At 35.8% G+C, this 22,153-nt stretch overlaps 1 protein-coding gene across 13 annotated transcripts in view; it reads left to right on the plus strand.

The window, feature by feature from the left end:
• The window catches only part of PIKFYVE (phosphoinositide kinase, FYVE-type zinc finger containing), a 92,974-nt gene that overhangs the window by 53,830 nt on the left and 16,991 nt on the right, over positions 1-22,153 (plus strand). For all 13 annotated transcript variants that reach the window (XM_007966050.3, XM_007966055.3, XM_007966049.3 and 10 more), the window contains 15 exons: positions 117-224; positions 3,881-4,021; positions 4,659-4,785; positions 5,014-6,173; positions 7,952-8,052; positions 9,603-9,674; positions 10,282-10,453; positions 13,100-13,278; positions 15,099-15,212; positions 15,593-15,701; positions 15,817-15,971; positions 16,642-16,732; positions 19,073-19,133; positions 19,956-20,093; positions 20,796-20,916. In XM_007966050.3, coding sequence (XP_007964241.3) covers positions 117-224; positions 3,881-4,021; positions 4,659-4,785; positions 5,014-6,173; positions 7,952-8,052; positions 9,603-9,674; positions 10,282-10,453; positions 13,100-13,278; positions 15,099-15,212; positions 15,593-15,701; positions 15,817-15,971; positions 16,642-16,732; positions 19,073-19,133; positions 19,956-20,093; positions 20,796-20,916 — 2,849 coding nt within the window. The remainder of the gene's footprint in view (positions 1-116; positions 225-3,880; positions 4,022-4,658; positions 4,786-5,013; positions 6,174-7,951; positions 8,053-9,602; positions 9,675-10,281; positions 10,454-13,099; positions 13,279-15,098; positions 15,213-15,592; positions 15,702-15,816; positions 15,972-16,641; positions 16,733-19,072; positions 19,134-19,955; positions 20,094-20,795; positions 20,917-22,153) is intronic.

Raw genomic sequence — 22,153 nt, forward strand, 5'->3', positions numbered from 1 at the left:
TGAGATACGTTAAGTTAGTAGGAATTATGAACAATATAGATTTAAAGTTATAATTAAAGGAGGGCTGTAAAATGCAAACCTTTAAAAACTTTAACAAACTGTTCTTTTTTTTGTAGATGAATTCTTGTATTAAAAACCCCAAAATTCTTCTGTTGAAGTGTTCCATTGAGTATCTCTACAGAGAAGAAACTAAGTTTACTTGCATTGATCCTATTGTGCTTCAGGTAAGAATTTACTACTGAAAATAATAATTTGAAGGGATGTTTGTGTATCATGATGCTTATAAATTCTTAATGATTTTGACTTAATTCTAACTGATTAAATTGGATAGGCAAACTTGATAGCTTACCAAAACCTCTGTCACTCATTATTTTTAACATTTTTAAAGTTACATGTTAAAGGTAACATGTAACTCTTCAAGAATATGAGGAAGAAAAGGTGAAAATCCAAATACTGGTTTCCCTTTCCCACTTAATCCAAATACTAGTTTGGATTAAGTATTTAATTCTCACAGTATATCAGACCATGAGAATTTCTTGAACTTACCAGATTTCTAATGGAATCTCTGGTTTGTAATACAGTTTATGCTACTAAAACACATTTCTAGAACACCAGTTAGCTTATGTGTAGTTGGCAAACAGAATAATGTCAGATGGAAGTTGTATTGGTTTCTAAGTGGTTTTTCCTAAGCAAGGAGGCCCCGAATAGCTGCAGTAGGTTATAACCCTCAGCCGGAAAGGAAAACAGTCTCAGCTCAGCTGCTACACAGGCAGAAACCCTTCTAGCTCTATTTTAAGAAAGTAAAAGTGAGCTTTTGCTTAGAGGGCTGTTTCCCGAGGAGGTACACCCACATCTCTGGTTCTTGGTAGCTTTATTGCTCAGAGCTCCATTTCCAGTTGTAGCATTGCAATAGTTTTTGTGTGTTTAATTTCACTTGAGGTAGCCTCATGCCATACGAAGCTCTCTGCCTGGGCTCTCTGTGATTCCTCTTAAGGTACCAGTTATTATTTTTGTTAGTGCTGAAGATATAAAGTTGCATAGGTTTTAAGTTTTCTGCCCCAGCTCTTTTTCTGCCATAAATGCTATTAATTTTGTTTTGTGGTTATTCAAAATGGAAGCTTTTTAGGAATGTGTATATTATATTACAGTGGAAACACTTATATTGGGTTCCAGAAACATTTAGGAAAAGTATTACTTGAAAATTCCTAGGTAAATACATTTTTTCAAGAGTGGTAGGAGCAATCACTTTTGTCCTGATTTCATAGATAACAATAAGAGAAACTGAGTTGTAGTAAAAGGGACATTGCTTTATAAAACTCTGCTGTGTTACTTAAGAACTCTGTGAGCTGGGGCTGTTTTCTCTTTGGAATTCAGCTGTGCCATCAGTAAAAATGATGGGTTTTGACTAGACATTTTAGTAGAGAACTCTAAAGGAGTAAAGGGAAATACAATAATTATGTTCATGGAACCTAAGATAATTTGATGCTGGAGGTTTTGTTGATTCCACAGAAGATTGTCAGCAGAAGACTTTCACATGATCAGATCAGAATTGCTTTGACTGAGATGCATCCTGGTTGCAGAGATGTTAAAATTCGTAAAATTGTATGTCTTGGAATTGATGAACTAGGTTAATTGTAATCTACATGTGTTTGTTTACTTAAAGTTACAGCTAAATTTATTCACATTATTATTACTCTATTTTTACAATCAGTTAATAGACTAAAGATTTTTTTGTTAGAGAGGTATGCTCTGGGGGGTTGTACTTAGGAAACATGGTTTAACTCACTAACAAAGCATCTTGTTCATCAAAACTTTCAAACATAGTTTTTATTATACCTTTAACTCCTGCCCTACTTAAACTTCTTAGTTTAAATTGATAGAAAATATCAGCTGATTTGAGCTTTTTCTGAATTGATAGAAAGTACCAGCTCATTTGAGTTTTTTTATCTGATGTGGAATAACGAATCAGAGAAGAAGCTGAAAGATAGATATTCAGAAAAAGGAGGATGAGAAACAAAGGTCAAGGAGATAATTAGCCTGTGACTTTTTACTTTCTTTACAAGGCCAGGTCTACTAGATCTCTTGGTTCACCACTGCTGTGCTTATGGCCTGCTTTCTGATACTCTTCCCTTGCTGAACTTGGACAAGGCCTCCTTTTTGACATGGTATTTCATGAGTAGTCATGATAGTTGATTAGAATTGAAACTGGAAGGAAAGTTATTTGCCATCTTTGTACTACCACAGGCAGAAACTTAAAAAAAAAAAACCAAGAAGACAGATTCTGATTGTACTTTATTAGAGCTGCACAAATAAAATTATTTTAAATGCTGTTAAATTACAAGTTAGTAAGTAGAGTAGGAAATTAACACATTTTAGGAAAAAAGTCCATTTTGTTAATAATGGGAGAATTTGAAATAAATAGTATCAGTAAAACAAAGGCAAGAAGCAATATACTTCATAATAGGGCAAGTTTACTGCAGTGAGTAGCCTCATCCATTGTGGGTGGTAAGGGACGTGAATACAGTCTTGCTCAGAAAACACTTTGGGCACGTGGAGTAGGAGTGGCAAACATGCTCATCTTTAGTTGTCTCCCATCTGGAGCCCAGAAATACTATGAAGCAATTAGTGAATTGTATTGTTTTAACTCTGGTTGTTATTTACAATGTTCATTTCTTTCTTATTTTTTCTTTTTTTTGAGATGAAGTCTTGCTCTTGTCCTCTAGGCTAGAGTGCAATGCCGTGATCTTGGCTCACGGAAACCTCCGCCTCCCGGGTTCAAGCTATTTTCCTGCCTCAGCCTCCCAAGTAGCTGGGATTACAGGTGCCTGTCACCATCCCCGGCTAATTTTTGTATTTTTTAGTAGAGACGGGGTTTCATTGTGTTGGCCAGGCTGGTCTTGAACTCCAGACGTCAGGTGATCTGCCCGCCTTGGCCTCCCAAAGTGCTGGGATTATGGGCGTGAGCCACCGTACCCAGCCACAATATTCATTTCTTTTGAAATTAAACCTTTGTGATAAAATTATATTAGCATTATGTTTGAGATCTTTAACTGTGGCTGTTCTAGGTATTATATGATCTGTTGGGAAACTGGAATTAGGAAGTTGCTGAAGTAGCATCTGTTAAAGAGTTATTTATTCAGATATCCAGAAAAAGAGATAACTCATTTTGGTTTCAGAATGTAGAGGAGAGAATTCATAACCATATTAAAACCACTTAGGGCTGGGCACAGTGGCTGACACTTGTCATTACACTTTTGGAGCTGAAGGCGGGAGAATTGCTTGAGGCCAGGAGTTCAAGACCAGCCTGGGTAACATAGTGAGACCCTGTCTCTACAAAAAAAAAATAGAAAATATTAGCCAGGCATTGTGATGTGTGCCTGTAGTCCTAGAAGAGTGAAGCAGGAGGATTGCTTCAGCCCAGGACTTTGAGGTCACAGTAAGCTATGTTGGCACCTCTGCACTCTAGCCTGGGTGACAGAATGAGACCCCATCTCTTAAAAAAAAAAAAAAAAAAAATTTAGAAATGGCTTTTATTTTGGGAGTTTTGAGGTTAGGTTTTTTTGTTGTTCTTGCTTTTTTAACCTCTGAACTAGCTAATTGCATTCTTGGCTTTTAAATTAAGAATTGAAAATCTTTCAAGGTTTTAAAATTAGTTGGAGAATGGAATTTCTTCTGAAACTCTTGTCAGCCTAATCAAGTTTAGAATGACGAATGACGGATGAGATTCTTACTTTGTTTGAATTAATTTGCTTGCAGACTTATTTGTGGATGAAGAAAATTTAGGCTAAGATTGATAATAATAGTGAAGCTATCTCGATATTTTAATATGTCCAGATACTGCGTTTTACCAGGTGTGATATTTCTGATTTATCTTACTTAGGAAAGAGAATTCTTGAAGAATTATGTTCAGCGAATAGTTGATGTTCGACCCACCTTGGTTCTAGTTGAGAAAACAGTGTCTCGGATTGCCCAGGACATGTTATTGGAACATGGTATTACTTTGGTCATTAATGTAAAATCGGTGAGTGTTTTTATTTTTCTATTTTATTTTTTCTATTTATTTTAAAAAATTGCAGCTTTTAAATTTATATGTACGTATGGTAGGTATACAAGAATCTTAGTCTTTGCTGTTCCATATGTATTGAAAGTGGGACAGAAGATACGGCACCTATTTCATTAAGATTGAGAATCTCAGACTGGAAGAAAGTGTAATTGATTATGTAATGCTTATTATTGATGTCTACAAGACCAAAAGTGAAATGGACATTAGTTAATCACTAGGTATTTGTTGATCCTTCGTTTTCGTTGGAGAATTGCTCAAGCAGAAAGTGTTCTATCCCTTCAAAAGTTTACCCTCTGCAGAATAGGGGCCAATTCTAGGAAGTTGTTTTTTCTCCTCACAGCATCTTGTGGTAATCCATGATGCTTAAATGCATTTTGATAATGTTATTAATATGAGTAAGGTTTCAGTGGGCACATATTGATTACTAAGCAACTAAATATAGAAGAATCTGGAATAAAAAAATTCATCATATATTTATTTAAAAAATTTTATTGTGAATGTTATTTTTTAATTTTTCCATCACTTTTCCAGATTAAATTTACAAAGATTTTTATTCTTCTCTAGTTTTGTAATATAATGTTTTTATGTTTTGTAGCAAGTTTTGGAACAAATCAGTCGAATGACCCAAGGTGATTTAGTGATGTCGATGGACCAGCTGCTTACGAAACCACACCTGGGCACTTGTCACAAATTTTATATGCAGATATTTCAGTTGCCTAATGGTGAGTGATCTTTAGCATAGGTTGACCTGAGGAAAAGAGTTAACTTATCACTACTACAATGTTTACTTACTAGGAAATATCTATTAATAGTAGGCGAGGATAGGCAACTGTGGTCTTATTCATGTAAGAGTTTTTCTTTTACAGATGTTAAGAGAGTGAATTGATTCTATTTGGACTTCCGGATTGCCACCTCCACCATCTTAACTTTTTGTTTGTTTTTATTTGTAGAGCAAACCAAGACGCTGATGTTTTTTGAAGGTTGTCCACAGCACCTAGGCTGTACAATCAAGCTGAGAGGAGGCTCTGATTATGAGCTGGCTCGAGTTAAGGAGATCCTAATATTTATGATCTGTGTTGCTTATCATTCTCAACTAGAAATCTCCTTTCTCATGGATGAATTTGCTATGCCTCCCACGTTAATGCAAAACCCTTCATTCCATTCCCTGATTGAGGGACGAGGGCATGAGGGGGCTGTCCAAGAGCAGTACGGTGGAGGTTCCCTCCCCTGGGATCCTGACATCCCTCCTGAGTCTCTGCCCTGTGATGATAGCAGTTTGCTGGAATCGAGGATTGTGTTTGAGAAGGGTGAGCAGGAAAATAAAAATGTTCCACAGGCTGTTGCCTCTGTGAAGCATCAGGAACATAGCACACCAACTTGCCCGGCGGGTCTCGCTTGTGCTTTCTTTCCACCTGTACCGGAATCATTGTTGCCACTCCCTGTGGATGACCAACAAGATGCTTTAGGCAGCGAGCAGCCAGAGAGTTTGCAGCAAACAGTTGTGCTGCAGGATCCCAAAAGCCAGATAAGAGCCTTTAGAGACCCTCTACAGGATGACACTGGATTATATGTTACTGAGGAAGTCACCTCCTCTGAAGATAAACGAAAGACTTACTCTTTGGCCTTTAAGCAGGAATTGAAAGATGTGATCCTCTGTATCTCCCCAGTAATCACATTCCGAGAACCCTTTCTTTTAACTGAAAAGGGGATGAGATGCTCTACCCGAGATTATTTTGCAGAGCAGGTTTACTGGTCTCCTCTCCTCAATAAAGAATTCAAAGAAATGGAGAACAGGAGGAAGAAACAGCTGCTCAGGGATCTCTCTGGACTTCAGGGCATGAATGGAAGTATTCAGGCCAAGTGTATTCAAGTCTTACCCTCACATGAGCTAGTGAGCACTAGAATTGCTGAGCATCTGGGCGATAGCCAGAGCTTGGGTAGAATGCTGGCCGATTATCGAGCCAGAGGAGGAAGAATTCAGCCCAAAAATTCAGACCCTTTTGCTCATTCAAAGGATGCATCAAGTACTTCAAGTGGCAAATCAGGAAGCAAAAATGAGGGTGATGAAGAGAGAGGGCTTATTCCGAATGATGCTGTGTGGTCAACAAAGGTGAGCCAGACCACTTTTTGATGCTCCTGTACATTAGGATGTGTTGAATGACTTCTCTAAGGCAGGCTAAAAAATCAGTTTGGCAGACTGCATGCAGATTTGTGAAATATTTCTTCTCCTATGCTATTTTTGTTTTTGTCTTGAGTCTGCTGGCTTATGTGTTACTTTAATACGTATGAAGCAGAATTGTAATGAAACTGGGTTTCAGGGTTTTAAGATGAGCTTATAGTAAGCTAGGCAGATCCTTGAAGTAAAGGGAAATGGGGAGCTGCTTAAAATTTCTGACAACATGACTTGGATGTGGTATGATAATCCTGGATCCTAGTGTCAGGGAGTGAGAGATGGAAGCTTACTGTAGGAAATAGATGTGTTTTTTAAAAAAAAGTTAGCAGGAAATAGATTTGTTTTCTAAAAAAAGTTAGCTCTATTTTTTTTCTTTAACATAAAACATTTTACCTTGTTATTTAACTATGACAGTGACCTTTTTCTTTCTAGGCATAAATTGAGAGCAAATTAAGGAAGGTTTATAGATCTATTATTGATAATAATGCAGTAAAACTAATTAACAAATCCATTGCTAGATGAGGAAATGCAATTGTTTAATACAACGAAAAGATATCCAATTTCACCAGTAGTCAAGGAAGTGCTAAGTAATATATGTTCAATTTCACTAGTAGTCAAGGAAGTGCTAAATAATAGTAGTGCTAAATAATTTTTTATTTGTGAGACTGGCAAAAAGGAAAGTGATAAAAGACCCATGGTTAATGATGGCATGGAAAAACACCTTTCATAAATTTCATGTAAGCTTATACAAATGTATGTGTATGTACATTTGTATAAATTTATACAAATTTATAGAAAGTGATAGGAAAGTCTCTTATTAATTTACACATACATGTATATGCCTTTGACCCAGGACTCCAACTTTTTATAATCTATCCTGCAGAAATAATTAAGTGTGCTTATATAAGGGTGCTTTCATTTTGTAAGAATGTATGTACAAAGATGTTTATTGAAACAGTTTAATGATGAGCAAGATCTCAAGTCATTTAATGACTTGGATAAAGCCCATGATATATTTGAAGTGTTAAAAAGCAAGTTATATTTTAATATGTTTTGCATTATTCCATATTTATAAAAACAAAACCCCCTGTGTGTACTTAGGTAGGAAGTGATGTGTGTATGTGGGACAGGTGTGTAAACTAGCAAAAAGAATAGATATTTTAAAACCACAGAGTCAAACTGCTCAGCTTCAGTGGTAGAGGAGAATCATAGGAGGAGAGGTTTTGTGTATTTTATGAACTTCTTCATATGCTTCTATACTATTTCAGTTTTAACAGAGAGCTGGTTTTCCCTTTGTAATAATCAAAAACAGGCATAAGCATGGATAAATATACACCTTAGAATTTAGATTTCTGGGTGTCTCAGATTGATGTTATTGTATCCTATCAGTTCAGATTGTTAAATATGGATATATTTAATTTTTCTTCTAAAATAATTTAGTGCAGTTTTGTAAATTAAAGAGTAAGTTAAGAAAACAAGCTATCTAGATATCGTTTTGTGTTTTTAAGTTTAACTTAAACTTTTTGTGTTGTCTTTTCTCAAAAACCAACTGCCCTTCTTACTTTTATTTAGTTTCCTGTAGTTGTAAGTCTTGACCAGAGCCCCTACAGTGATAATTGGAGGCTTTACAAGTAGAGTGGAGTGTATTTGGTGCAGTGGAGTTGAATGTGGTTGCAGTTGCTTGCTCATCCATTCATTACTTCTTTTAAATTTAGGTGGACTGTCTGAATCCCATTAACCACCAGAGACTGTGTGTGCTCTTCAGCAGCTCTTCTGCCCAGTCCAGCAATGCTCCTAGTGCCTGTGTCAGTCCTTGGTAGGATTTTTTTCACCCTACACTATTCCACTTAAAAACAGAATTCCAGCAATTAAAAAAAAAAAACAAAAACAAAACAGTCCTTAGGACCTGTATTTAAGTACATGGTCATATATGAATTGATAGAACTTTTAAACTTGTGAAGTAAATGTGAAAATACATGTTTGTTCATGAGTAGAAGTAAATGAGAGTACATTAAGAGTGAAAAAATTTGAGGGATAGAGGAGAAATTTGTATTGGTTGACTTTCCCTTATCTGAAATGCTTGGGACCAGAAGTGTTTTGGATTTAATATTTTTTCAAATTTGGAAATATTTCCATATACTTAATGAGATATCTTGGGGATGGGACCCAAGTCTAAACATGAAATTCATTTATGTTTCATATACACCTTGCACACGTAGCCCGAAGTTAATTTTATACAAGATTTGTAATAATTTTATGTATAAAACAAAAGTTTGTATACATTGAACCATCAGAAAACAAAGGTTTCAGTTGTGGAATTTCCCACTTGCAGTGTCATGTCAGGGCTCAAAAAGTTTCAGATTTGGGAGCATTTTGTATTTTGGATTTTCAGATTAGGGATGCCCAACCTGTACTTAAAAAGGCGAGAAAGTTGACACACAAAAGCTTGTTTAGAAGCATTTTGATGATAGTATGTACAATTTAGGCAGGTTTCCTTCAGGCATAATTTTTATAAAAGCAGTCAACCTTTTGCATTATTAATGGGTTTTAGTCTAAAGCTTAATTTTAAGTAGATAAAAACTGGAGTATATTTTGTGTTTTAAATTATTTGTTTCAGATTACTGTCATGAAAACCTCACACAGATGTACATAGCCTTACATTACATAGTTCACCTTTAGTTTTAAAAGTACTATGGAACATAACTGCTTTTTTGGGGGCGCTGTTTCCATGCCAAAACATATTCTGTGTTTTAATTTTGGATACCTGAAACACTTATTTCTAACAGTGAGCTCATGTTTTCTTCCAGTAGTATAGCTTCAGCAGGCAGACTTGGGGCTGGCAGAGCCCATAGGCATTTTCTCTGGGAGTTTATAGGTCAAGGCTTGAATAAGATGTGGATTTCAGCAGTTATATAGCCAGACCGTCTTGTGAGCATTTATAGGTTAGATAAAAAGGAACTGGCACTTTAGCAAGAGCTGCTGTTTTCTATGCTCAGTAAAGGCATGGTCAAGAGAGTAGGAGACAGGAGTCCCGCCTTGTGTTGACAGGGCTTAAGCCTTTGTAAGGAAACCGTTACCTCTTAACTCAAATCAGTTTTACTCAATTAATATTATAATTTATGCATCCTCATTAGTTTCATAAGATACTAGTGGATTGGGAGTGAAAAAATTGCTATAGTGTGGCAAGTCTAAACTTGTTTTATTGGATGAGCTAAAACCTGCTTCATAACAACAAAGAATATTACCTGCTTTAATACTTCATTGAAAGTACCATACATTTAATAGGTAATTACAATTTGTGGTCTCATGAAATGTCTTTGGTGCATGGTAATTCTTATGTTTCTAAGAGGTGGTTTCTTCTTTTAGGATTGTAACAATGGAATTTTATGGAAAGAATGATCTTACATTAGGAATATTTTTAGAGAGATACTGTTTCAGGTAAGAACATATTTCTTCCTTCTGTTCCATTACACATTTTTGACGCTGAAAATTTCAACCTAAAACGTAAACATGAGTTGGATGTCAGGTGACTGTTACATAATCCTCACTTTCATAGTGCATATCAGAGTATATAATTCAAAGAAGTAATCTATTTCATATTTAGACTGAGATCTCTTATCAGAACATTCCTCATATCTCTGCCCATCTAATTACCCTACCTTCGACATTTTTCAGATACCTGTTTTTTTACAGTGATTCAAATGAGAGGTAAAATGTTGGAATCATCTATACCTCAGTTTAAGTCTTAGCATCATCACTCGCCACTTACATGACAAAGCTCTTTACTAGTCCCCTTTATGGGGAATAACAATCCCCAGAATTATCAGAAGGTAAAAGGAAATGTTTTAAAATTGTTTGGCAAATAGAAGGTGCTTAACAAGTGGAAACCGTCACCATGCTATAGCTGAAGATAGAATGTTCAGCTGCAGGCTCAGAGCAGCATGAGTACCTTGTGCAGATTGCCCACTAGTCATGCTGCACTTTGACAGTGGTTCTGATTTCTGTTTCATGCTTAATATGAGAAGGGCTCTTTTGTTTGTCAAAGGCCTTCTTATCAGTGTCCAAGCATGTTCTGTGATACCCCCATGGTACATCATATTCGGCGCTTTGTTCATGGCCAAGGCTGTGTACAGATAATCCTGAAGGAGTTGGATTCTCCAGTACCTGGATATCAACATACAATTCTTACATATTCCTGGTGTAGAATCTGCAAACAGGTAAATAGACCCTATTACTATATTTTATTTGCCGTTTATTTCTTTATTTGTATAGTTTTTTTTTGAGGGCAAGGTTTCCTGTATTATATTGGATTTGTCATTTGTCATTGAGCTCTATTTGTCATTGTTATTTTACCTCCCATTGCCGTATGTTCAATCTAGTATTTGTTTTTTGAAGATCTCTTCTTAGGAATGTATCAGTCATTAAATAAAATACAAGCACCTTGTACAGTAAAGTATCTTGAGGTTGTATCTTGACAGTTCTCAATGATGTTTGTTCATTCAACGAACATTTAGCACCATTTATGTGCCAGATACTGTGCTAGGCCCTAGGAAAAAAAAAAAAGAATAAGGAATGACTTCTGTTCTCTAGGGGAGGAGACAGATTTGTACAGCAGTAACTGCAGTATATTTGTGTAACAGATTTGAGCCTATATCAACATTTCTGTCCACATACAGATGAGACCATGTTGAAATTGATCTCTACTGGTTTTTATGTACATTCTTGAGAAAAGGGCACGTGTTTTATTTTTTCTTTGTGCTTTTCTTTACTTTTCTAACTCTGGGGCAAATATTTGGTGCCAATATTGGTTTTTTTTTTTTAATATATGATTTTTATCCAGACTGCTTGCAATCTGGATAAAATGTTCCAAATTTAACTCATTGCCTTAATTGGGTTATTTCTTTTTTTTTTTTTTTTTTTTTGAGATGGAGTCTTGCTCTGTCGCCCAGTCTGGAGTACAGTCATGTGATCTCAGCTCACTGCAACCTCTGTCTCCCAGGTTCAAGCTCTTCTCCTGCCTCAGCCTCTGGAGTAGCTGGGACTACAGGTGTGCGCCACTACGCCCAGTTAATTTTTGTATTTTTAGTAGAGACAAGGTTTCACTATGTTGGCCAGGCTGGTCTCAAACTCCTGACCTCGGGTGATCCGCCCGCCTCAGCCTCCCAAAGTGTTGGGATTACAGGCGTGAGCCATGGCACCTGGCTTTAATTGGGTTATTTTGAAGTGTGCTTTTGGACGGCACATGTGGGAATTACATATAAAATAGCATGACCTACATTAATCAGTGGTAGAGAAGGGCAAAATCAAAGTTGCACCTGTATCAGCAAACATACAGACATAAAATTATTTCTAGCAATTCTCAGTCTTAGTTTCATACTTGTTCTTACAGACTTTAGTTCCTATTAGATAGCTGATAATAGTTTGTTGTAGAATATGTTAACTGGGTAGACTGACCATCGTTGTAAATGAATAACTTAAATTTGATCTTTATGACTTACATGCTTTGCTATATGCACTTTATTTTAAAACAAAAACTTGTGTTTTTTAATGCTAGAAAGGAAAAGGTAAGTTTTGTTCCACTAAAATGAAAAACTTCCAGTGTCAAGGAAAAATACAACATATATGACTAAATATAAATATATGTAATATCAAATTTCTATAAGCCATGGTAATAGAAAAATGGGCAGAGGACATGACAATGCAATTTAATGCAAATGGTTACTAAACATGTACGAATAAATGTTATTCATTAGTAGTCAAATAAGCACAAAGAAAACCAGTAAAATATCTTTAAAATTTTTTCTTTATGGGATTACATTTCAAAAATTTCAATTCTAATTCCTAGGATTGGGTGAGAAAGTGGGGGAAATTGATATTCTTAAATACTGTTGGAGACTGTATATACACTGGTGCACTTGTTTTGGAAGATAATGTGGCAAAAATTATCAAAGACCATATAAATGTTTATGCCCTTGGACCTACCAATTCCCACCTTTATTAATTTATCCCAAGGGAATAATTGTGGATATTTGTAAATATGTATATACAAGGATGTTCATCAGAACATCATCTCAGTATGGAAAAACTTGTAATGTCTTAAAGGCACATCAATAAGGATTGGTTAAATACATGTCCATTTAATAGGATACTCTGCGGCCATTTGAAAAGTTGTGCAAGAATATTTTATGTGGGCAAATATTCACAGTATATTGCTAAGTAAAAGATTATGAAACTAATTATAGGAGTTTTTATTTACAAATGTACTGGCTGTGTGCATGTCCATGTGTGTATGTATATATATGTATGTGTGTGTGTGTTATATATGTATAGTAAAAATACATCGAAAGTGAACATATACTAGTATACTGATGTTGTTGGTGGGTTTATTGGTGATGCTGCTCTCCTCTACCACCCCCAACTCCACCTACCTTTGAACTTTTCATTCTTCTCTCAATTTTCTGCAGTCAGTATATGTTACATTTATATTAGAAAAGAAAATGTTGGCCAGGTACGGTGGCTCACACCTGTAATCCCAGCACTTTGGGAGGCGGAGGTGGGTGGATCATGAGGTCAGGAGATCAAGACCATCCTGGCTAACATGGTGAAACCTCATCTCTACTAAAAATACAAAAAACTAGCCAGGTGAGGTGGCGGGCGCCTGTAGTCCCAGCTACTCGGGAGGCTGAGGCAGGAGAATGGCGTGAACCTGGGAGGCGGAGCTTGCAGTGAGCTGAGATCACGCCACTGCACTCCAGCCTAGGTGACAGAGCGAGACTCCGTCTCAAAAAAAAAAAAAAAGGTTAATTTTTTAAAAAGAGATTCTCAATATGTGATTAGGTAAAACTATTTTTGCTGAATTCCAGGTAACACCAGTTGTTGCTCTTTCCAATGAGTCCTGGTCTATGTCATTTGCAAAATACCTTGAACTTAGGTTTTATGGGCACCAGTATACTCGCAGAGCCAACGCTGAGCCCTGTGGTCACTCCATCCATCATGATTATCACCAGTATTTCTCCTATAACCAGATGGTGGCGTCTTTCAGGTAAGAAATCCTAGGAATCTTGTACATGATCTCAGATCTCATAATCCCTTAAGAATTTTTTGACATTTTCACTTGTTACTGGATTGAATTAATTTGTGGGATTCCCCATTTCTACACTTATAAATGCAGAGGACCAGACTGTATTAAGAACTTTCAGTATTATTTTATTTACTTTTTACCCTACGAAATAGTTATTATCCTCACTTACAGAGCTTACGATCTGAACACTTACAGAGCTTTCAGGTGATGGAGTCATGATTTGAACCCTAGTCGATCTACTACCAGCCTCACTCTTTTTTAAAAAAAATTTTTAATATAAAAATTTTAGAAAATTATGAGACAGGATCTCATTGTTACCTAGGCTGGTCTTGAATTGTGCTCAGGTGACGATCTTGCCTTGGCCTTTCGAACTGTGGGAATTAGAAGTGTGAGTCACCATGTCCGGCCCTGGCTTAACTCTTAACCATTGTTTTGGCATCTGATGGCATCTGAAAGTCTGTCAGAATGTTTGCCAAGACATTAACCATCAGAAAGATAATCACATATTTCTAGAACTAAAAGTCTGTGTTCAGAGAATTGATAGTTGCCATTGTGGTATTAAATAATTTGAGAAAGCCTTCAGGTTCTGCCTTCAAAATATATCCAGAGTCTGAGCACTTTTTACCACCTCTACCACTACCACTTTGGGCTGAGCCTCTGCTATCTTTCACCTGGCCTTAGCCAGTCTCCCTTTGGCCTTGTCCCTTTAGCCTCTTCTCAACACAGCAGTCAGAGTGGTTCTTTTAAGGGGCAGTCAGCTAAGGCCACTCCTCTGCTCTAGACACTCCAAAGGGTGTCTGTTTCATCTGGAGTAAAAGCCAAAGTCCATTTGCTGGCCTTCAATCTACCTGCTCTGGCTGCCTAGGACCTCTCTGCTCTTATCTCCTACTACTCTCTCTTCACTCATCCTGCTGCTGCCCCACTGGCCTCCTGACTGGGCCTCAGGTATGTCAAGTAGGTTCCTGCCTGGGAGCCTTGTGCTTGTTCTCCCTCTTGGAATTGCTCATTCCCAGATATCTGCTTGTTGCTTCCTTGCCTCTTACAAGTCTTTGCTCACATTTCACCTGCCCTGACACTCTCCCATCCTAGCACTCTGCTTCTCTTTCTTGCTATATTTTTCTCCATATACTGAACCTCTGATACGTTTTGTTACTTGAATTTGTTTTATTTGTTACCTGAATCTTGTTTTTCCTGAATTATGAGAACAGGAATTGTTAATGTTATATCCTCAGTACCTAAAACAGTATCTGGCACATAATAGACCCTCAGGAGATATTTGCTAATTAGAGCTTATTTCCTTTTTTAAGCAAGAGCTTTTAACCGTGCATGTTGGGCCTTGCCGGGGAGTGGGGTTGTAGCATTTGTTGGTCAATATAAACCCTCAGGTGGAAAGGAAACAAAAGACTCATGAAGAATCTTCAGGAGCTGGAGAGGTACTGAATGCCTACAATTAGATGTAGGTATTTTAGTTTCCTTATTAATAGGGATGGTTTATAGTCATCATTTTTGGTTTTACAGCAGATAAAGATAACTTCAAGGGATAAATGATGGTACTACAGTGTAATGAAAGGTAAAACAAAGTCCCTCCAGAATTGGGGAGGATATTTATTGTAAGAGCTAAAAATTATCTTTAATATCTTTGTGATTATTTTAAAATGCCATTTTATAGAAACTTTTCCTCCTATGCCTCATAGGATTTAGTTGAACATCATGATACAGCTCTATTCAAGATATTAAACTATTTTTCATTTTCTATTGGTCCTTGTATTTTTTTCTGTCAGTTATTCTCCCATTCGGCTTCTTGAAGTATGTGTTCCACTCCCCAAAATATTCATTAAGCGTCAGGCCCCATTAAAAGTGTCCCTTCTTCAGGATCTGAAGGACTTCTTTCAAAAGTAAGTTCAGTTTCTTTTATCATCTTTTTTTTTTGTTTATTTACAACTATTTTAAAGTATCAGGTTTGTTCATTTTACTTTCTTTGAAAATGTAAATAGCTTTTCTAATTGTATGCTATGCATGCTTGGTGTACAAAAAGAAAATTGTAGACTTTATGGAAAAATAATAAAAAAGAAGCCAAACTCTTTTAGACATAACAACTTAAAATTTTGAAGTACATCCTTTTAGGTCTTATTTGCTCTGCAAAACTGTATGTAATTCTTAATTAGGTAAAACATTATTTTAATTACGTTTTGCACGTAACTTTTTTTTCTATTTATGTGACATAGAAAATTTGATTCACTCTTTCTAAAGTGGTTAATGTTCTCTCTATTGTTAGAGTTTCACAGGTATATCTTGCCATTGATGAAAGACTTGCATCTTTGAAAACTGATACATTTAGTAAAACAAGAGAGGAAAAAATGGAAGATATCTTTGCACAGAAAGAGGTAATTTATTTCTTTGGTAGAAAATTCAAAAGTTACTTATTAACTTAATAGAAGTTTATTTTGGGGTATGTCTGTATAGGTCTCTGTCTCCAGAAATTGTTTCTGTTCCTTGTAGATGGAAGAAGGCGAGTTCAAGAACTGGATTGAGAAGATGCAAGCAAGGCTCATGTCTTCCTCTGTAGATACCCCTCAGCAACTACAGTCAGTCTTTGAGTCACTCATTGCCAAGAAACAAAGTCTCTGTGAAGTGCTGCAAGCTTGGAATAACAGGTGTGATTTTGCAGTCTGGTTTTCTTTAATATTATTGCTACATTTGTTCTAATATGATATCTTACAACTTAAAAATCTTTAATTATGGATGTTTCATTTTGTGCTCAAGTTAAAGAAGCTTTTGTTTTCCATCACCCTCCTTTCCTCTTTATATTTTAAAATGTATGTGCTATATTTTAGGTGGTTTGTGAAGATGTAAAAACCAAAGAGGAGAACAGCCGAACAGCCTTTGATACTGTTTCTAATATAATTTGAAACAGTGTTGTTCAGATGTGTGGGCTGTTGAATTGTTTTTAACTGAAGTAGTATGCCATGAGTCACTGTTGGTTTTTGGACAGCAATTTCAAATATATTGATATATTTATCTTATGCCTTTATTTCAATATTTATTTTTTAGAAATATTTTTCTTTATAATAATTTGCTATTCTTTTTTTTACAACTATAGTCGATAGGAATGGTCGATAAAAAATGCTCCTGGTTAATTAGATATGACAAAACCTTACTCTTATTTATATATAACTTTAAAGACTATGGTTAATCCAAACAGGAAAACTTTGTGATTTCAAAGTTGTAAAGAGAAAATTTATAAACAGCACTCAAGGTGCAGAAACAAACCATATATATATACATATATTTTTTTTGTTTGTTTTGTTTTGCTTTTGGCCACAGGTTGCAGGACCTTTTCCAACAGGAAAAGGGTAGAAAGAGACCTTCAGTTCCTCCAAGTCCTGGAAGATTGAGACAAGGGGAAGAAAGCAAGGTGTGAAGTGTAATCTTGTCTTTGGTCCTTAATCGATAGAAATATAGTTAGTTCCATTTATAATACTTAGCAGGGATAGTTTAATACATACTTTAGTAATGACATCCAGTAGGGTTTTCCATTTTGAATTTGTGAGGTTTCAAGGAACTATGACCTGGATTACTTTTATGTTATAACCTGAAATAAAATGATTGGTTATAATTTATTTATTTGAAATGTTTTTAAAAGCTACAGTTTGCTGGCATCACCGGGGGTGGCATCATGGTGACAGCAGGTGCTACAAAGGAAAGTCGTGGGTACTCTGAGTATATAATAGGGTCCTCATTTATTTTATACTCTGCAGTTTTGGGTGTTTTTAAAATCTGTGTGCTTAAATAAGAGGTTTTTCTTAAGGTATTTGAACTGCATCAGTTCTTTTTCAACTGTGTTAGTTTTCTCTTGCTCGGTGATAGATTATCCGAAACATTGGCCAAAACCACAAATTTATTTCATGGTTTCTGTGGGTCAGAAGACTGGCAAGCATGACTAGGTTCTCTGCTCAGAATCTGACACAACTGAACTCAAGGTTTTGGCTGGGGCTTCTGTCTTATCTGAGACTCAGGGTTTCCTACTCATTCAGGTTGTTGGCAGAATTCAGTTTCTGTTAGTTGTAGGATTGATGTCCTCGTTTCTTGCTGGCTGTCCACCGGACGCCATTCTTAACCCCTAGAGGCTGCCTGCATTTCTTGCCATTCAGTACTCTCCATCTTCAAAACCTACAGCAATGTGTCAAACCTTTCTTTTGCTTTGAATCACTTACTTTCTCTGTCTTTGATCTATAGACACAGATTTAAGGACTCATGTGGTTATATCAGGTCCATCTGGATAATTTTCCTATTTTGAGGTCATCTGATTTGGGGCCTTAATTACATCTGCAAAATTACAGAAGTACCTAAATTAGTCCAGATGCTCCTCAACTTCTGAGAGGTTGATGTTCTGATAAACTCATCATAAGTTGAAAACATCCAAAAGTATGTTTTTGACTTAAATATTTTCAATTTATGATGAGTTTATGTGGATGTAACCCCATCATAAGTTGAGGAGTATACCGGATGCATAGTGGTTTTGTGACATTGTAAAGTTGGAAAATCTTTAGTCAGACCATCATAAGTCAGGGAATGTGTATGTGATTAATGGAGAAGAGATATGTATACACGAAGAGCTGGGAATCTTGGGGCCATATTAGAATTCTGCCTATGACACCAGGTTTCACATGAATTAATGTCAGCTTATTATAAGGGCTTTATGTTCTGATATCATGAGGGCTTTGAGGGAGTATTTTCTTTTTGTACAGTGTGTAGTATTTGTAGAATATTTTCATGGAATGATGGATCCAGATACTTAAGATATTTTTGTTATTTAGTAATATATAGTGAATTCTTCCTTTTTGTCTCATAAACAACTGTGTAGAAACACACAGATGTTTATGAGACAAAAAGGAAGTTTAGGTGAGAGTAAGAATTAAGGCTACTGAAGATGATCTGTGTGTTGGTATTTGCCAACTAGTGTGGAGCTGTTAATGACTAGCACAGACTTCTGGTGGCCTTTCCATTTGCTCACTGAAGAAACTGCAAAGCTAGTAGTGTAAGCATGTAGATAGATACAGAATTGAAAATACAAAATTATTGAACAGATGATCATCTTTTTTGAAAGATTGAACGTTGATTTGAAATTCTGTAGCACTGCCCTTAATATTTACAGTGGATGGTCCCCCGTTATCCAAGGAGGGTATGTTCTAAGACACCTTAGTGGAAACATGAAACAGCAGACAGTACTAAACCATGTATGTACTGTTTTTTTCCTATGTATGTGTACCTATGGTAAAGTTTAATTTATAAATTAGGCACAGTAAGAGATTAACAATAGTAATAATAAAAGGGAACAATTATAATAGTATGCCAGCATCACTGCTTTTGCGCTTTGGGACCATTAAAATAAGGGTTACTTGAAAACAAGCACTGCCGTACTATGATGGTTGATCTGATAACCAAGACAGCTACTAAGTGACTAAAGGGTAGATAGTGTGTACAGTATGTTACATGTTTAAATATGTTACTTATATTAATGAGTTTATTTATAAATAAGTTAATGCAGATTTAATAACTTTCTGTTTTAATTTCTAATAAGGTAAAAATTTCTAAGGTAAACAAAAGCTAATTAAAAATATTAAGGGGGTTTTTAGTAATTTTTAAGGGTGTAAATGGGTCCTGAGACCAAAAAGTTTAAGATTCACTGATTAAAAATTTTTTTGAATGTGATTTTCATGTTTTCCATAAGAATAAAGTATTTACTTCTCTACAGGTAAGTGCAATGGATGCATCTCCACGGAATATTTCTCCAGGACTTCAGAATGGAGAAAAAGGTTGGTCCTGAGTCTGGTGATCACTTGCCATTGGATTTAAAGAAATTTCTTATTGTATAAGTTGTTTTAAACTGTTTGAGCAGTTTTTCTGATTCTTTTGTTCAAAATCCTATCAGATTATCATACAGTTTATTGCAATAAGATAAATCAGGTTATAGAAATACATGAAATATAAAGAAGGCTGCTATTAGGGGAAGAAAAAACAGAAAAAAGTAAATTGAATTTGTTTTGCTTATTACAAAGTCAGTCCTCAGGTTTCATTGCAAAAATCTTGTAAAGTTTAATTTACAGTTTTAATGTCACTAAAATATTGTCTAGACTTAAGATGTCTTTCACAATATTTCATTGGATAATTTGGTGTCATCATAGAAACTTTGTGGGGACACTTACATGGACTGTAGAACCAGGAGCTCAACTTTTAATTCTTGGCATTTTTCTATTATAATTGTTTTTTCTCTCCCAGAATAAGCGTGCAGCCTTTCTCACAGTGTCCTAATTTCATTCTCTATTAAACTAAAAAACTAATATTTAGGTAGGCATTGTGGTATAATGGATAGTGTATTGGATAGGAGTCAGTCTTGGTTGACAGTTGCAGTACTGCTACCAGGATTTGATTGTAGTGAAGTCATATATAATTTTTCCGGATTTTTGTGTCCATTTCTATGACATGAGCTACATGACTTTTGTATCTAGATGATTTTTAAAAAGCGAAAATTTTACCTTTTAGGAAGTAGGAATATGAATGAGCATTTAAAAAATATCAGGTAGACATGGACTTAATATGTATGTAAATGACTCATTTAAGATTGTGTTTTTCTTTAGAGGATCGCTTCTTAACAACTTTGTCCAGCCAGAGCTCCACCAGTTCTACTCATCTCCAGTTGCCTACGCCACCTGAAGTCATGTCTGAGCAGTCAGTAGGAGGGCCCCCTGAGCTAGATACAGCCAGCAGTTCCGAAGGTAGAGGACAAGTCACTTTTACCATATTTCACTGAATCTAAGACTGAAAGATGTATCATTGATTTACATGTGTCACCAAGAAGGAAAAACTGCTGATTCTTTGACATAAGACTCTTATCCCTTAGAATTTTTGTTTACACTTACCGAAAGTGTTTTTTAGATTTAGCTTATTATCATATTGTTACTTCATTTAGTTACATTAATTGACATGTAAATGTCTTAGTATCAAAATGTCACTTATCCTCATCTACCTTCTGGGGATCTTCCTTTCTTAGGTTTCATAAGGCACATGATTACTGCTTTGTACGAAAATAAGAGAATTACAACCATTTCTCTAAGGACAGATATTTGCTTCATGATAACAGATTCATGCCTTGCTTTCTGTTTAGGCGGTGACTACTAAATTATAGTATAAACTTTGAAATTAACTTTAAAATTGCGATTTAACTCAGGTATAATAGCCACAGTGCTTCAGAGATGTTTAAAAAAACAGGTGTCTCTTGGAGTCAATGCTGTGTATGCGTCACTGTTGTTACCTGTTTTATCCCATAATGGTCTTTTCCCTTGATCAGAAATTTTAAACTGTTATTGGTATAGTATACATATGTCCATATTCCAGAAAGGAAAAGAACCAAAGTCAGCAGCTTATATTTTTTATTCTCCCTGAATATTAATATATAAGTAGACTATTTTTCATTTTAGATGTGTTTGATGGGCATTTGCTGGGATCCACAGACAGCCAAGTGAAGGAAAAGTCAACCATGAAAGCCATCTTTGCAAATTTGCTTCCAGGAAATAGCTATAATCCTATTCCATTTCCTTTGTAAGTATTATTAAAACCAGTGGCTCTTAGCAGGGGGATTATTTTTCCTTAATTACTTGCTGTGTATTTTAATATATTTATCTGATGCATGATTTTTCAATCCTAATTTTATTTCATCATACTAAAAGAGATGTCTTTTGATACAATATAATTTGTAGAACACATAATCATTGTAAAACAGTGGATGAATGCACTAGCCGATGTTACCTATAAATGTTTGAATTACTTGTTCTGGAAACACTTGTTTGTATATCTTTTTTCAAAGATACATGGCTGTATCTACTGATGTAATAGTTATAAAAACATATTGCTGGTAATATATGAGGTTGGTATTACTCATCTAATGATTTGCGGGGACATGGCATTGTCCTAGCACTGATGATGAACTATAGTGACTTGTCCAAGTTTTCATGTCATCTTTTTTGTATGGGGCTCCCTCAAATTTGACTGCCTGTGAAAGTTTATTTTTCTTCCACTGGTTGACCGATGTGGCTCTCAAATGCTGCCCTTGTTATGGAGCAAGTGTATCCAAAAAGTGGACATTTTTGTTAATAAGGACTTCTGCTTTTTTATTAACTGACTGATATATTTATTCAGTCAGTATTTAAACTTTTATTTAGTGCCTATTTTAGTGCCCTATGATGTAGAATAAGATTTGTAAGGAACAATCATCACTCTTAGGAGCTCATAATCTTTGGGAAGATACAGTTAGGACTCACAGTACAGTATGTGATATGTTACATGATAGTAAAATATAAAAGTTCCCTTTTTTCTCTACTTTAGACCTGAGTATATGAGTTTCTTGATTGGGCTGGGATCCCTGTTATGTTATGGTCTTTGTTCATGCTCTCACGTTTATTTTTATTTTTAAAATTTTTATTATATTTGAGACAGAGTCTCACTCTGTCACCCAGGCTGGAATGTAGTGGTGTGATCTTGGCTCATTGCAACCTCTGCCTCCTAGATTTAAGTGATTCTCCTGCCTCAGCTTCCCAGGTAGCTGGGGGTGTGCGCCACCATACCTGGCTAATTTTCATATTTTTAGTAGAGATGAGGTTTCACCATCTTGGCCAGGCTGCTCTTGAACTCCTGACCTCAGGTGATCTGCTCACCTCAGTCTCCCAAAGTACTGAGCTACTGGACCCAGCCCTTTTTAATTTTTTTTAATATAGTTTTTTTTCTTTTTATTCTCTTCTTTCTAAACTGCTTTTTGTGGAACACATTCTTTTTTAATCAT

This window comes from Chlorocebus sabaeus, chromosome 10 (assembly GCF_047675955.1).
Source record: "Chlorocebus sabaeus isolate Y175 chromosome 10, mChlSab1.0.hap1, whole genome shotgun sequence".
NCBI lineage: Eukaryota > Metazoa > Chordata > Mammalia > Primates > Cercopithecidae > Chlorocebus > Chlorocebus sabaeus.